The following is a 15,820-nucleotide window of genomic DNA, read 5'->3' as shown; positions in this document are numbered from 1 at the left end:
AGGACTTAAACAATTAAACTGTCTGACTTGCTAGACCGTAATTTGGATTAATACTCCTGATGCAGAGTTTTTCTCGAAAAGGGGGTTTTGAGTCACTAGTTTCAAGGCAGTCTTTTGGGTGTTATCAAAGATTTGGGCAAAGAGAAAGTTCCAAATTGTCCATAGAATTTCCTTTTCGTCCTTCGAGCCGGATAGCAGTCCTTGTGGTGTGTAGCACAGGCTTCGGCGTCCTCCAATGCGGCTTAAGGGGGCTTGATCGGTCAAAAGTTCCGCTCATAGATAACATCTCCAGGGACTATGGCAGGCTCCTGGACTTGGGTGTTGTCAGGGAAGGCGGTGGCAACCTGTGAATGAAGAGAGAGTAGTGCAGATATCAAGGAAGCTAGGTAATCTGTCAGCATGTTATTGTCAACATCAGATATTTTATTTTAGGCATAGGCGTACCCCTAATTTCGTTTTAAGTGTCTGATTATGGCTTTCTACAAGGCTTGCTGTAGTATAATCTGGGACTGGGTACGCTTCTGTCCATCTGGTTAGTGCACACACTACTAAAACATACTTATAACCTTTACATCTGTCTATTTGGATATAATCCATCTGGAGGACTTCAAAATGATGGTCAGGAGGATGAAATCCACCTTGCTCTACGGGAATGCCTTTACCTGGGTTGAACTGACAACAGATCAGGCAAGTACGCACTTTCTGTTTTGCTGCTGCTCGTAAATGTTTATTGAACCAAAGGTTTTGAATACTGTCTAACATGTCTTTTCTCTTGAATGTGCAGGACTATGTGCTGTGGTAATAATAACTTGAACCATAGAGTCGGGGAGAAACCATGTGGCTTTTCCCTTCGTCATCCATCCCTATTCTGTCTGGATCCCTCCTAGTTCAGTCCATTTCCTGATTTCGTCTGGTGCAGCATGTGTCTGTATGTCAATTACATCTAGGGCAGGATCCTTAACTGTCATGCAATGAGTTGGCGTCGGGACTATTGTCTTTGTCAAGTCAGGTGTGTGAGTCTGTGCTGTAAGCTTGGCTGTTCGGTCTGCCAGGTCGTTGCCCTGGGAAATGTTGTCAGTGACTTTAATATGTGCTTTACACTTCATAATGGCTATTGCTGTAGGCAAATGTATTGCTTCTAACAGAGCTTGAATGAGGGGACCGTGCTGGATCTTGGCCCCATGTGAGGTCAGGAAACCTCTTTCTTGTCAGAGTACACCGAAGTCTTGTACGACTCCAAATGCATAACGGGAATCTGTATATATGTTAACTTTCTTGTTCTTGGCTAGAATACAGGCTTGGGTCAGAGCAATGAGCTCTGCTGCTTGGGCTGACAGGGTGTCAATATGATGTGTTTCTATGACATCAGTTTCTGTTGTTACTGCATATGCAGCCACTAACTCTCCTGTACTTGTTCTCATACATGAACCATCCACATAAAGTGTCAGGTCTGGATCTGGTAACGCGGTGTCTGTCAAGTCTTATCTGGGTTTCGTCGTGATGGTAATGACTTCAACACAATCATGTGCCAAAGGGTCTGTCATATTTAATGGCAAAAGTGTAGCTGGATTTAATGTGTTACAGCGTCTGATTTCTATGTGTGGCTGAAATAATGTCAATTCATAACCTGTCAATCGTGCTATAGTCAAGTGTTGTGTCTGGGTTCTGTTTAAAAGAACTTCCACTGAGTGTGGAACTTGTACTGTCAGAGGGTGTCCTAACACTATGGAATCACTCTGTCTGATTGCTAAAGCTGTAGCTGCCACTGATTTTAAACACGCAGGCAAGGCCTGTGCTACTGGATCCAATGTACTTGAAAAATAGGCACACGGTTTGTGTGACCCTGCTTGGTCTTGAGTGAGGACTGATAATGCAGTTCCCTCACGTTCTGTGACAAAAAGTGTAAAAGGTTTGCTGTAACATGGTGTCGCTAAAACTGGTCCTTGACATAAAGCTTTCCTTAATTCGTCAAAAGCCTGTGTATGTTCCTGAGTCCAAGGGAGGACAGTCGATGACGCTGCCTCCTGTGTTGTCAACTGTAAAAGTGGCTTGGCTAGAAATGCATACTGACGGATCCATTGTCTGCAGTAAGAAGTGAGGCCTATAAAAGCTTGTACCTCCTTCTGTGTTCTGGGCTGTGACAGGCTAGTAATGAGCTGTATGATTCTTGTGTTAGCTGTCTACCGTGTTAGCTGTATACCCTCCTTGGAAAGCAAGTGTTGTACACCACTTGCTTTACACAGAAAGTGCAAGACTGTCAGAGATGCAATGTCACAGTCTGGTTCTGATCCTGCTGTAATTAGAATGACGTTTATGTTGGTAGGCATGTAAACACCGTCTAGCTGTCTGTAGTGTCTGACTGTAAATGCTAGGGATCACTGTCATAAATCCAGCAAAAATAATTATGTTAACATAAATAAATAAATAAAAATGACTTCTCAATTCAAAAGCACTATTTTATATTGGGGAACCTCTTTCCAAAACCTCTGCAAATTTACAATAAATCCTACTCTAGATCTTGGGTAATGTATTTGAATAAACCCAAACTAAACTTGTCATAGACAGAAGGCTGGAGCCTCGATACTCCTTTGAGAAACAGCCCCTCCCTCTAGAATTATGTTCGCGCTCGGAGCTTGAATCTGATCCAAGCATAATCAAGTAGCAGCCGAGCTTCATTGCGATCTAAAATTGAATGACTGCCAAATGTTGATCTCATCGCAGGAGCAAAGCTTCTGCCAATCCTGTTTACACTACTGAGGGAAAATCTATTCATTTGCAAGCATGCTCTTATCTGAAGTCAATGAAGCTTTTAGTACTGACTGTGAGGGAGAGCAACTTGACCCCTCCCTTATATAAACATAGAGAAAGAATGCTGCCTGGCTCAGCTGGAGAACAGCCAATAATTGTCCGCGGAAAAGAATTGGAGGATGGCCAAGACAGGCACTGCTAGCTTCAAGAGGGAGTAGCCCTCCCTTTATATAAACATCATTCACTGGGAACCAGGGGACGGACTGTCTCAAGGTTAAAAAACACATTCCTTGTACGTCATAACATATCTCTTCCCAGGCCAGAGCTTTTCTAACTTTAACTAAAGCAAATCTTTAAAACGTGTTAAAAAGTAAATTAATAAAGACATATATTTTTCTGTAACTGAGTGACATGCTAGCATTTTAAAAATAATTCTGTACTGCTACTAGCTGCAAGGGAAACAAAACATTCATGGCATGGAAACACACCATATTTTACTCTCTTTTTTTTTTTTTTTTTTTGAAAATAACATGTCGAACTCCTTAATTCTGCATTGCATAACCAATATTTTCATAAGTAAGTGTGCAAACTTATCTATTCTACCTATTAAGAGGGCCAGGATTCATACTTTTTCAAAAGGCCATGTTTTCTAATTTTAGTGGGGACTGTTCTCTGCACACATCAATTGAAGCAGCCTGTCAAAGTACATAGGTCAGTCTTAAAACTAAATGCAATTTAAACTAATGTAGGGGAGACATTGGGAAAAAAATATTCTGTAGAAACATTCCTATTTAAAAACACACTGTTCATTTACACTAATAAAAACGCATTCTATGAAGGGTCTGATTTATATTATCCTGTAAACCCTGAAAACATCTAAGCACTCTCTGTGCAAAACCCTTATCTCAATTCGACTGGTCTATTTACAACTTTACCGTCTTCTGAGCTAAACACATTAAATCAAGTATTCCAAGACAAAACCCTTCACAAAAACACTCCTTTACCCTCCATGCAACATTTTACCATTCAATCTGCAAACTGAATACGCCCATTGGATAACATTGCAAATCGCACCCCCGCACAAAACATGCTTTTTCCACCACTTCCACAGCTCGGATCCTTTTCAAACTTTGCATCACAGTAGTTCAAGCTATTCCCTAAATCCTCACCAAAAAGCAACCAAATCCCTCCACTGGAACGGGTACGAATTTCCGCTCAAAAACACGCCCCCCCCCCAAAAAAAAAACGCTAAAATTCCTCAACACCTTGTCAAAACAAATACTGCCTTCTCAATCCAAGAAATTAACCTTTCTTCAAAACATTTTTTCCAAGCACTTGAAAGAGATCCAGCTCTCTCCTGACTAACGCAATGATAACATGCTCTGTACAAGCCATATCCACATGGCGCTATTCACAAGCCATATTTACAAGAAAGTCAACAAGTCCAAAAATGACATGCTCTTCACAAGGCATATTTACAAGGCGAAATGCACAAGGAACACAACAAGTCTAAATGAGAATATGCTCCTCACAAGCCATATTTACAAGGAGCTATTTACAAGAAACTACACAAATCTTCCTAGTCTTAGTGAAATCACGAGCATTGAGCCCTTTCCTGGTTCTGGATCGTATATACAGTGGGGAATTGCTTCTTTCTACATACTCTAAAGGGTACAGGTGGTGGCGCTCGTGACCTACGGGGTGTTTCTGAGGGGGTCACTTTAGCTAGTTCTTCTGAGAGGACCAGTAACAAAGGCATTTCTTTCTCTATCAGCCTGTTCTGCCTTGACCTTGTCTAGTTCTCTCTGTTTGATGAATTTCTTTCTCTGTTCTCCTATGTGACTCTTTGCGCCATAACTCAATGGCATTTCCATAGAGCTTCTTCTACTCTCATGATGCACTCGGCATCCCATGTTCCTGAAACAGGCCATCTATATTTCTCTTCTAACTCCTTGGTGTAGTCCACCCACAAGTCTAAGTACAGTATGGCATCTAAGCCATGTTTGTGGTACATAAAGTGCCCTGGAGTGTCCCTAGGTGGAACAGGCACTGCTTCTTCTAGAATCCCTTTTCTAGTTCCTATCTGTCTTAATTTACTGAACAGTGGCATCGTAATATTTTTGACTAGACTTTTACTTGAATTTTGAACACAATTATTACATAAAAGAACACAGTAACATATATCAAACAGTCACTCATACCACGACATTAATCACAAAAATCCTATGCATATATTGACTATACTTGATTTCTATAACGAAAATACTCACTAAAATACTTCTTGATGCACTGCTAAACAGTACAGATACACTGCTAAAACAGTGCAGACTGGAATTCTTGATGCACTGCTAAACAGTACAGATACACTGCTAAACAGTGCAGACTGGATCTGTGTACCCAAACCCATCTTTACCGGATGCATAGTAACACACCCGTCTAGATACTCCCTCAGCAACGGTACTCACCGGGAAGCACAGAAAACGGAAGGCCTCAGAAACTGGACTGGACTGGACTGAACCCTGGACTGGACTGGACTCGCGACGTAGATACTTCGGAACTTCGGAACTGGTGGGCCTCAAGACACCTCGGACCTTGCACTCTCGGCTGGACTCGGGTTGGGATCCTCCGCACTCCTCACCGCCTCGTCTGGGTGTCGATCGCAGTCTCAGTCACCTCCGTTGGCCTGAGGGAGATACAGGAAATCCTGCAGATGCGCATGAGTGTCCGTCCGGCTGTGGCAGGGGACTAGGCCTGCAACGCACCGCCGGCGCGTAAGGTGGGGGAGGGTCCCATCTGGGGTGCCAATTTATGTGGTAAATAAAATTACCTGGTACTTAATTTCTATGCAGTAAAGTTCAATAAAATAGCTTAATCAAAATAAGAGACACAGAGTCCGTGGCATCTGAGTTTTAAGGGGTTTTATTCCATAAAATGGAATTGTATGGTCCGGACCAGGATATCATGTTCCTTTCACCACTGGGGTTCAGGAAGGGACAGAGCAATGCTTTATTAACAAGGTACAATATTTATAGTTCATTCATGCAGAAGGCGTAACAGCTGAGAGAAGCGAGATAGGAAACATGTGCGTAGCAATACGTAATCAGAAGGCGTGCACTAGGGCGTACACGGGGTGGGTACTAGAAACGTCACATAAAAGTGTCACAAGTGGGTGGATACATAATGAAATCTTGCAGTGTCAGCAGGAATCTGTAGCAAGGATGCGTGCGCAGCAGCATGACGTGTGACTGACGTAAACAGGAGGGTGCAGGGGACTTGACATTTAGCCTTAGAGGGGAGAGACAGAAGTCTGGTGGGTCAGATCAACTTGTTCCTAAATCATATCTGGTATCTTGTGTTTGGAGTACATGTTGCTGGAAACTAAAGGCTATCGGGACAGAGGTTACTTGTCACTAAGGCTAGGAGATGCATATATTTCTTTAAGTAACTGGAGTTTTCTATGGAAATTGGTACAGTAATACACTTGCATGGAGACGGAAAGACTGGACTGTATCTATTGCAGGCAGGATATGTTTATCCTACTCGTTAGCTAGGAATGTGGATTCACGGAGCAGAACTGATAACATAAAGGCAAAATACCATCTTGGCAGGCAGGCCGGACTGAGCCAGGCCCCGCGCTGCTTGGCAGGAAGGAAGGCAGAGTTCAGAGATGCAGGTGGGGGCTGCCGTTTTCAGAGGCAGAAAACAGAAATGAGCTTGATGGCAGAAATCAGGAAAAGGCTCGATGGCAGGCCTTCGCCAGAGCCATGAAAACATGAAAGTGCACCATGTAAAGACGGTGGCACGGCATACTTAGGAACTGAATTAGTGATCCATTCATGGCGGATCTGAAAGAGGACATGTTAACGTTGGACGCAAATGTATTTGCGTCTTCATAGCTGGCACAGGAGGGAAGTTACATGCACTTTAACTCGTACATGGAGACGTTGGGGTACGTAGTAGGGGACACAATTGAGCATAAAAATTTATATTACCTCATCTCTCCTGCCCTACCTGTCAAAAATCTTGGAGGCACACGTGACCACCTGCCTCTCGCAATTCATCGAGGAGTCCAACTTCCTAGAACCGAACCAGGCCGGCTTCAGACCAGCCCATTCCACCGAGGCTGTGCTCCTTGCCGTGCTGGACAACCTCAGATGCAACGCTGACAGAGGCCGCCCCCAGGCACTGGTCCTATTGGATTTGTCGGCGGCATTCGACACGGTGGACCATAACATCTTACTCCACCGTGTCGAGTCCGCCGGAGTCCGTGGGCCTGCGTTGTCCTGGGTTAAATCCTTCCTGGAGGGCAGATCCCAAGCAGTCAGTCTGGGCCCCTTTAGCGCCACCAGTGCACCTTCATCCTGTGGGGTTCCTCAGGGTTCTTCCCTTTCCCCTCTTTTTTTTAATTTGTACCTTCAGCCTCTTATCCACTCCCTAGGCAGTTGGGATGTCACCGTATTTAATTATGCGGACGATTTACAAATTATTTTTCCCCTTTCCTCCCCTGACGCCATCACCAACTTCAAGGCGGTCATGATACACATCCAGCAGTGGATGAACCAAAATCAACTAAATCTCAACCCTGGGAAAACTGAGCTCCTCCTTCCTGGGAGCAGCGTTTCCCATTGGGGCCCACAATTTTGGCCTTCTGAGCTTGGTTCATCCCCTTCCCCTGCCAGCTGTGTAAAGAGTCTCGGCGTCATAATCGACTCTGAGCTCACTCAAGGCTCAGGTGAGCGCTGTAACATCTTCCTGTATGTTCCAACTGCACAGGATTTCGGAAAGCCGCCCACCTACTGACCCCTGAAGCTCTGCTACAAGTTTTAATAGCATTGGTGCTGTCCCGCCTGGATTTTTCTAACTCTTTGTATCTTGGCCTCTCTAAATCCTTGCTGTCTAGGCTACAGATTATTCAAAAACAGGCTGCCAGACTGGCGTTTAAAATCCCCAGATGGCAGTCGGCCAAACCTTTACTACATCAATTACACTGGCTACCAGTCAACAAAAGAATTGCCTTTAAGGTTGGCTGCCTGGTCTTCAAAGCCTTGACTGGTCCCTCTCCCGCTTTCTTGAAGTCCCTGGTTACTCCCTACTGCCCCTCCCGAACTCTGAGGTCTGCTCTCCTCCAGCTTTTAGTTACACCCCGGTTCAAACTCACTAAATTAGGTGGCCGCAGCTTTTCCCATCTGGCCCCCAAATTATGGAATTCCTTCCCGCTCTCACTCAAATCCTCACATTCTCTTGTATCATTTAGGAAGCCCCTAAAAACTCTGTTGTTTTCACATCCCCACTAAAATCCCTCTGTTCAGTTTCAGTGTCCCTATCAGTGCCAGGAAACTCATGGTGACAGTGCGCTTTTACAAATATTCATTAACATAACATAACATCAAACTGTTGTTGGAAAGTAATATATTGAGTTTCATCAGACATAAGAAGTGAAATGTCACACAAACACAAGAAAATTAAGAAAATGTCACACATAAGGAAAATGAAACTTGACAGCTATTGTTTGCTCGCGAGAAAGTGTCACTCATCGTCGTTCAAATGCCAGTCGTAATTACACTGAAATTATGAAAATGCCACACATAGCAACTATGACAGCTATGAGTATGTTCATGGTGGAAAGTGACAGTAAGTTAGGTACCTTTCATTTCAGCATAGTTTCAATATATTTTTAGAGCTTCTCGTCGCTCAAAAGTTTGGCATATCTGATATTTATCTCTTTCAATGCACTTCATCGCTTGGTTTTTACTCAGATATGTTTTAATGCATGGGCAAAGTGGGTGCAGGCTCAGGATCCCAGCATTTCAAGTGTTTCCCTGATTATTTTAAATACTTATTTCCTTTAATTTATTTTTAATGTGGGCGATATGTGGTAGTCTACTACAGAGAAATGTTGTGCTTATGTTTTATGGAATATCCATAGAAAAAGTTAATTTTGAGCACAACGGGACCTTACATAGGAGAAATGGTAGGGGGGGTCACAGAGATTATTTGCAATAGTATGAGCTGCTGCTGTGTTACATTATTGAAAACACACGTCACTCTCCCTGAATATTTGATGTAAACACATTTAGAATGTGTCCTAATGTGCCTGTGCACTGTCAGTCACCTGTAAAAAGAGGGCATGAAAGAGCTGAAACTGGATCATAAATTTAAATCGGTTCCAGACAGGGGCCCCCAAAATAGGTTTGGCCCGGAGCCACCAGAATCCTTAAGATATCTCTGGTTTTACTTGTGAGAAAATGTCACACCTTTGGCAGCTGAACGGCATCCGTGAGTGCATTTAAACCATTGAAATGTCTCATAGAAGTTATATGAAATCTTGGCAGCTATGTTTTTATGGGTAGTGAAAAGTATCTTTCAGGTGGAGGCGGAATCACTTCACAGCAAAGCAGTGAGCGGAGGCAGAAAGAATAAGCGTGATGTAGCTCAACTGGAGCCTGTTATCTACAGGTGCACCAACCATGGGAGGCTTTTACTGAGGTCAGCACCCGCCGGACAGAAGGAGGGGTGGGTCAGGCGACTGTCTCAATACAAACCTTTTTGATTATTTTACTGCAACGCTAGAATGTCAGAAAATGAAGGCACATAGGAAAAAGTGAGAGGAAAACGAGATAAACACCGGACCATGGGAAAGAAGCTCTCTGTCTTTAAATTCAAAAGAAAAGGAGTGCTCTCAGTAAAAACCATCAGTAGCTTGGAGGATGGAAGAGTGTCTCACTATTGCGCATGCCCGAGGGCACTAATCTTTTGTGAGCATGCGCGGTAGAACAATGTTTGTAGCTATCTTAACTAACAAAGCACTGTGGAAGGATTTTTGCGAGCAGTGTTTCTTGACTGCGCATGCGCAGTATTTCTTAGCTGCGCATGTGTCTTAGAAAAGTGTTTCTCTGCGCATGCGGTCTTAAGATACCTGTTCTGCGCATGGGCGCGGCTTCCTGACGTCAGCAGTGGGGTGTGACTCATCTGTTGTTGCCATTTCTGATCCAGCAGCTGGTGTTGGTTTGAGCCTCTTCACTTGAGTCTCTCATTGGAGCATTGGTTGTGAGAGTCGGGGTGCCCCCCACCCCTGTGTCCTGTCACTGCGGGAGAGTCGGGGTGCCCCCCCCACCCCTGTGTCCTGTCACTGCTTCTCTTTCAGTTGCTGCCCAGACTCTGCAGTGGAGCAGCTGGAAAGAAATGTCTTACCAGGGAAGAGAAAAGGCGAGTGATGTTTTATGCAGTCTGTGTGCGTTGATCAGAAAGACAGTCTCCTTATGAACTGTACTCGAGGCCTGGAACATTGAGAGCTCCATTGAGTATACTGTGATGGGTTCAGGCCTCCTGCACTAACATTCCAGTACTTGTCTTTCTGTCGCTTTTTAGTTTAAAGCATTTTACCCTCAGTGGCTGGAATTATTTATTGCTGCCCTTGTGCCCTGGGTTGTACCTGATGTAAAACTCTCTTGATAGATCCTCGCCTCCATCTCGGGTTCAGGGCCTTTAACTACTGTTAACGCCCTGGCAGCAGGTTTAATGCTATGTTAAAATGTTGAATGTATTTCGAGATCCACTGAGGACAAGTGATTCAGAGCTACTGATCACTGCTATAAACGTTCTGCCCCAACATCCCAATGGTGGTCTTACTCTTCCCCCTGTTTATTTAACAGGATTCTACCTTCAGTGTGTCAAATGTCTTTTCTTTCTTCCACCACCTATAGGTGCACAAGTCTCTGAGTTGGGAAAAGGGCCTTTAACAAGCATTGTAGCTATTGGTAGTGGGCTGTAAAGATGTAGTTAACTCACTGTCCCATCTTTCACTCATAGGACTGTCTCCCTATTATTCAAATTTAAATTACAACATTGGAATGTTGGGAGCTCTATTGAAAACAATGCTGCTCCGAGCTTCTAATGGCTGGTAAAAGCCTGGCGCTCCAACATTCCAATGCATTTTGTTCACATATGTTGCTGTGAGCAAAGTCATCATGAAGTCCGAGGGTTCACTGAGGCCTTTATTTGTTTTTTTTTTAGAACATTCTGTCCTCTAATGGTGGAATGTTCTAATAGCCTTATAGCCCTCCTTAGCTGGGCTATACCGGCATCAAAGTCCCTCTGCCTTGTTAAAGGCCCTTGCCTTCGACTCGGGTCTTTAATGCTGGAGCGGGCCTTTAATGGTCGGAATAGCCCACTACGGGGGGCTATAAAGCTATTTTAATGATTCTGAAGGTGGTTTCCAAAAGAACGTTCATGAGATTATAGTTCTTATTTGGAAAGTGTGCGAGTCAGGAGCTGTGCAACGCTTTTAGACTCTCAAGGAAAAATTTAATGTTGCTGTAGAAGTTCTTCACTGTCGCTAATAAAAAGGGTGGTTTCTTGTAATTTCGTAACCCACTGAATCACAGGTTCTTCCTCAGAGCAGTAGAAGGGACTTTTTCTTATGTTGTGGTAGGTAAGTAAAGTACAATTTAGGGACTCAGTGTTGGAGTGATGCTGCTTTTCCTCCTAGTTTATGTGATGTGTATGGCAAAGCTGTACATTGTTTTGTCTGTGTTTATATACGGCAAGGCTCTTAGTACAATGTTTGATTCAGCCAATCCTTTTCAGCAAAGCAGCATTGCATATTTCTCAACTGGTGTCTGTAAGGATCCAAATGTAGTAAAAAGCAGATTCTTACCCCTATCCTTTTCATTGTGGCAGGCTAATTGGTGTAGCGACTTTTAATAGTGCTAAATCGCTTTCTTTAGTTTGCAGTCAAGTCCTCTAATATTTACTGTACAAAATTGGCCACTACTGATATTTGTAACACTTGCAACTTTGAAATTCTAGATGTGTGTTTACTACCCTTTGTATTGTCCAATGAAGATTGTGTCCACTACCACGTGTTGTCAGTCAGTCTAGAAGGCAGAAGAATTCAGGCTATCTCTGCAAATACAATATGACATTAGGGTGCTTTTGCTACTTTCATTATCGAGTGGGAGGCCTCGGATGCCTTACGAAACTTGATGTCTAGGTCCTTCTGGAAGAGGTTATATTCATCACCCAAACTTCTAACTTTCTTTGAGTCACCAGATTGAGTAATCATTGTGTCAATTTGTTCTCCCCCATTTAAATCCCATGATTGTATACACTTGATTTGGGCACAATATCTTTCGGTTAGCCACTGACTACATGACCAGTTTAGTTAGGGGCTAACAGTCTGCGTTATAGAAAACTGCGACATCATGTGATTGTTATCACTTGACGGGTATTTCACTGTCCCCAGTGATAATTTTAGCTTTTATGCTGGTGGCAGTAATGTTGAAATAGCGGCCGGCATTTGTATATTCCTTTATGTTGTGTTCTTTTGGATTACATAGCGGGCAGTTTGTGGTATTGCCGTGTCATGCCTGGAATCTGGAACACTGCTGGGTTCCAGATTCCAGGGAAGACAGTTAAGACCCAGGCTCGTTGTGATGACCACGGGTTTAAAATTATCTCCTCCTGACATAAAATTGCTTGGGTATGGGAAGAAGCCCATTGAAATTCTTGTTTTTTTTACAACATCCCTAAGTTTTAAAGGAAAAACCATTAATTCCAAAGTTTACGTGGCAAAGGATGGTTCATGTTTATTGGGGTGGCCTCAACAAAGGGACTTAATGATAAAATTGGATCCCAACCATCCTGATCAAGTGCTTGGTTATTCAGACCTGGTCATGAATGTAGAGTCTGATCTTGGCCATGAGTGTGAAAAAAAATGTCCTTCTGTGTTTTCTACTTCTGCATTAGGTCTCTTAAAGAATTTTGAGCATAAAATAATTCTTAAGGATGACGCTGTACCAAAGGTTCATAAAGTAAGGAATGTGCCTTTACATTTAAGAGACTCTGTGAAGTCTGAACTCAAAAAAGATTGTGTGAATTAGATGTCATTGAGGAAATAGAATCTTCAGTTTGGTTATCCCCGGTCGTTGTCGCTCACAAGCCCAACGGCAAAGTAAGACTTTGTGTAGATTTGAGAGATTTGAACGAGAATGTATGGGTGGATAGACATCCATTGCCTAATATAAATGATATGTTTACAAAATTGAAAGGGGCATCCATTTTTTCCACTTTGGACTTGTCTAATGCTTACCATCAGATTGCATTACACAAGGACAGTAAGCATTTGACGTCTTTCATCACTTCAGAGGGTGCTTTCAGGTACAAGAGAATGCTCTTTGGCCTAATATCGGCATCTTCTGTCTTTCAAAGAGTGATGCATAATCTTTTTAAAGATTTTAAAAACGTTTTATACTTTCAGGACGACATTTTGATCTTTGCATCTAATCCATCTGATCATTCTGAAATACTGTATGAGGTATTATGTGTGTTGCAAAATAGCGGCCTCACTCTCACAAAAGAAAAATGTAAATTTGGGGTGTCTTCTGTTGATTACTTGGGACATACTATTAGTAAAGATAGCATTGCCCCAAAATTAAATTTAATCAAGGCCATTGAATCAGCTCCGGACCCTGTAAATAAAGATCAGCTCAGGTCTTTCTTGGGACTTGCCGAATATTACTCAAAATGTATTCCCCTGTTCTCTGATAAAACTGCTGTAAATATGAGAAATTTGATGAAGAAAAATGTTCATTTCCTTTGGGATGAAAATTGTAAAAAAAAATTCAAGTTGTTGAAACAAAACATTGCATCTGCACCTGCTCTCGCAACGTTTAATACTGCTCATGGTTCATTCATCATTACTGATGCTAGCAATGTGGGGATCGTGCGGTTTTAATGCAGCGTCAAAAGGGTCAAATGGTAACAATTGGGTTTGCTTCAAGACCTTTGAGGGATGCAGAGTGCAAATATTCTACATTGGAAAAGGAAGCTCTTGCTTGCTGGTGGGGCATAGAATATTTCCGCAAGTATGTGTACGGTACTGTTTTTAAACTCTGGTCTGACCATCGTCCTCTAGTGGATTTATTTACTACCAAAGGTTGTGGGAAAGGGACTTCAAGAATTGCCAGATGGCAATACAAGCTTCAGGATTTTCATTTTAAAGTTGAATATATTCCTGGTGTTAGGAATGTGTTAGCTGACTGCTTATCTAGATTACCTGTGCCTGATGACAATGTAGTTGAAGTGGACAATGATGATGATAACGTAGTGTCAATTTGTGAAATTTCCAAAGGTTGTATCCCTGAGGATACATGGAAATTGGCATGTAGTGGTGACCCTGTTTTCAATGAGATATGTAGTTTTGTAAAAACTCAGTGGCCACGCAAGGACTTGTTGTCTGATGGTATTCAACCGTTCTTTCATGTTGCCCAAGAGTTATCTCTAGTTGAGGGGATTTTGTTCAGAGGTCTACAATTGGTAGTGCCTGGTGAATTGCAGTCTAAGATTTTAGAGATGGCTCATGAGGGTCACCCTGGAATGACATCTATGAAAAGGAGGATCAGAAGTGAGTTCTGGTGGCCAGGGATGGATAAGTGTATAGAAAGGTATGTCAGGGACTGTATGGATTGCTGTTTAAGTGATAAGTCTCAAAAGCATGTTATGTATGAACGTCTTCCCGTTTCTAGACCTTCACGGGTTTGGGAAAGTGTATCTTTAGACATTGCTGGTCCTATGTCATTCAACAAGAGTATGATGTATGCTATTATCTTGGTTGATCAATTGTCTCAATGGCCTGAGGTAAAAATGGTTTCTAGTATAACGTCTGGTGTGGTGATCAAGTTTTTAAATGAAGTATTCGAAAGAGAAAGTTTCCCTGAATCTATTACAACAGACAATGGTGTACAATTTGTCTCTCAAGAGATGAAGGAGTTTTTGGCGTGTCATGGTATAAGACACAAACGTGTATCAGTTTATTATCCCAATAGTAATGGCATTGTAGAGAGATGGATCTGGGTGTTTAAAGAGGGTCTCCAATTAGCCTTACGTAATGGTAATGATTGTAAACAAACCATAAGTGAAATTCTGTGGTGCTACAGAAATACACCTAGAAGCATGGGTGATCTCTCACCTTTTGAGAAGATGAGAGGGAGGAGGAGTGTCTCCAACATGAGTCAACCTTGGATGAGATTGCTTGATTCAAAAAAGGCTATTGATAGTGATTGTTCCTCATGTAACAATTCTTCACTGTTCAGTGTCATGATTGGGTGCGTGTTAAGAAGAGCAGACTAGTCAGGTCAGGGGAGTCACGGTATTCGGATCCTTTGATGGTCAAGCGTGTTGGTCGACAGGTTGTTGAACTTTCAGATGGTAATGTGTGGAATATGTCCAAGGTGGTAAAAATTCCCATGTGGTTGTGGCCTAAGGAAGCAGCTCCAGAGTCTAGTATTCCATCCAACTCGAGGTCCTCCAACAGTGCCAGCAATTGGAGGAATTTCTCTGGTTCAACATCACTTCACAATGTTCCTGAAAATAAGTTCGCCTGTACTCCTGACTCTAATACTGTTCAACGAACACAGAGGAAATGTCTCACTCCTGTGCGGTTTAAGGATTATCATCTTTATAGATAATCCGATTTGTTTCTCATACAATGTGATTTCTCATTATTGATGTTTTTGTTTTCATATTCTGTAATCAAATTGTACTTTGTATATCAATTTCTGTTCTTTCATGTTCGGTTTAAAATGTTTCTTTATTTCTCTTTACGAAGGGGAATGTGTGGTATTGCCGTGTCATGCCTGGAATCGGGAACACTGCTGGGTTCCAGATTCCAGGGAAGACAGTTAAGACCCAGGCTCGTTGTGATGACCATGATTCATATCGGTGAATAAATAATCCTTCTTCAAACTACCAAACCTTGTAGCACTATCATTTCACAGTTCCATTGCCTGAATGCAATATGTATTTATTAGTAATAATGACGTTTTTATGAAGGACTTTGGTAGACCTAAAGTGTGGAATTTCTATATTTGAATTACAAGAGACTTGTAATTAATCCACAGTTTTAAGTACCAAGGCAGGATGTGATCGCACCTATGACCAGAGGTTCACAGTCACCAGCGTCTCCTTTAGACCACCTCGTCTAGTTATGCTGGGCCACCTCAGCTTTTGCATATGTAGAAGTACCAACACCAATTGTGAAAGTCTCGGCTGCCCCAGTTTATTAGTATTTTCT

General features: G+C 42.6%; 1 protein-coding gene across 1 annotated transcript in view; it reads left to right on the top strand.

Moving 5' to 3' along the window:
- The first annotated feature begins 9,781 nt into the window (after positions 1-9,781).
- LOC147700308 (uncharacterized) overlaps positions 9,782-15,820 on the top strand; it is a 249,147-nt gene continuing 243,108 nt past the window's right edge. Inside the window, exon 1 of the mRNA XM_086935681.1 lies at positions 9,782-9,954. Within this exon, the coding sequence (XP_086791807.1) occupies positions 9,931-9,954 (24 nt within the window). The 5' untranslated portion in view covers positions 9,782-9,930. The remainder of the gene's footprint in view (positions 9,955-15,820) is intronic.

The sequence above is a fragment of the Lissotriton vulgaris genome, chromosome 8, assembly GCF_964263255.1.
Source record: "Lissotriton vulgaris chromosome 8, aLisVul1.2, whole genome shotgun sequence".
Lineage (NCBI taxonomy): Eukaryota > Metazoa > Chordata > Amphibia > Caudata > Salamandridae > Lissotriton > Lissotriton vulgaris.
This window is presented reverse-complemented; position numbering and strand designations above follow the sequence as displayed.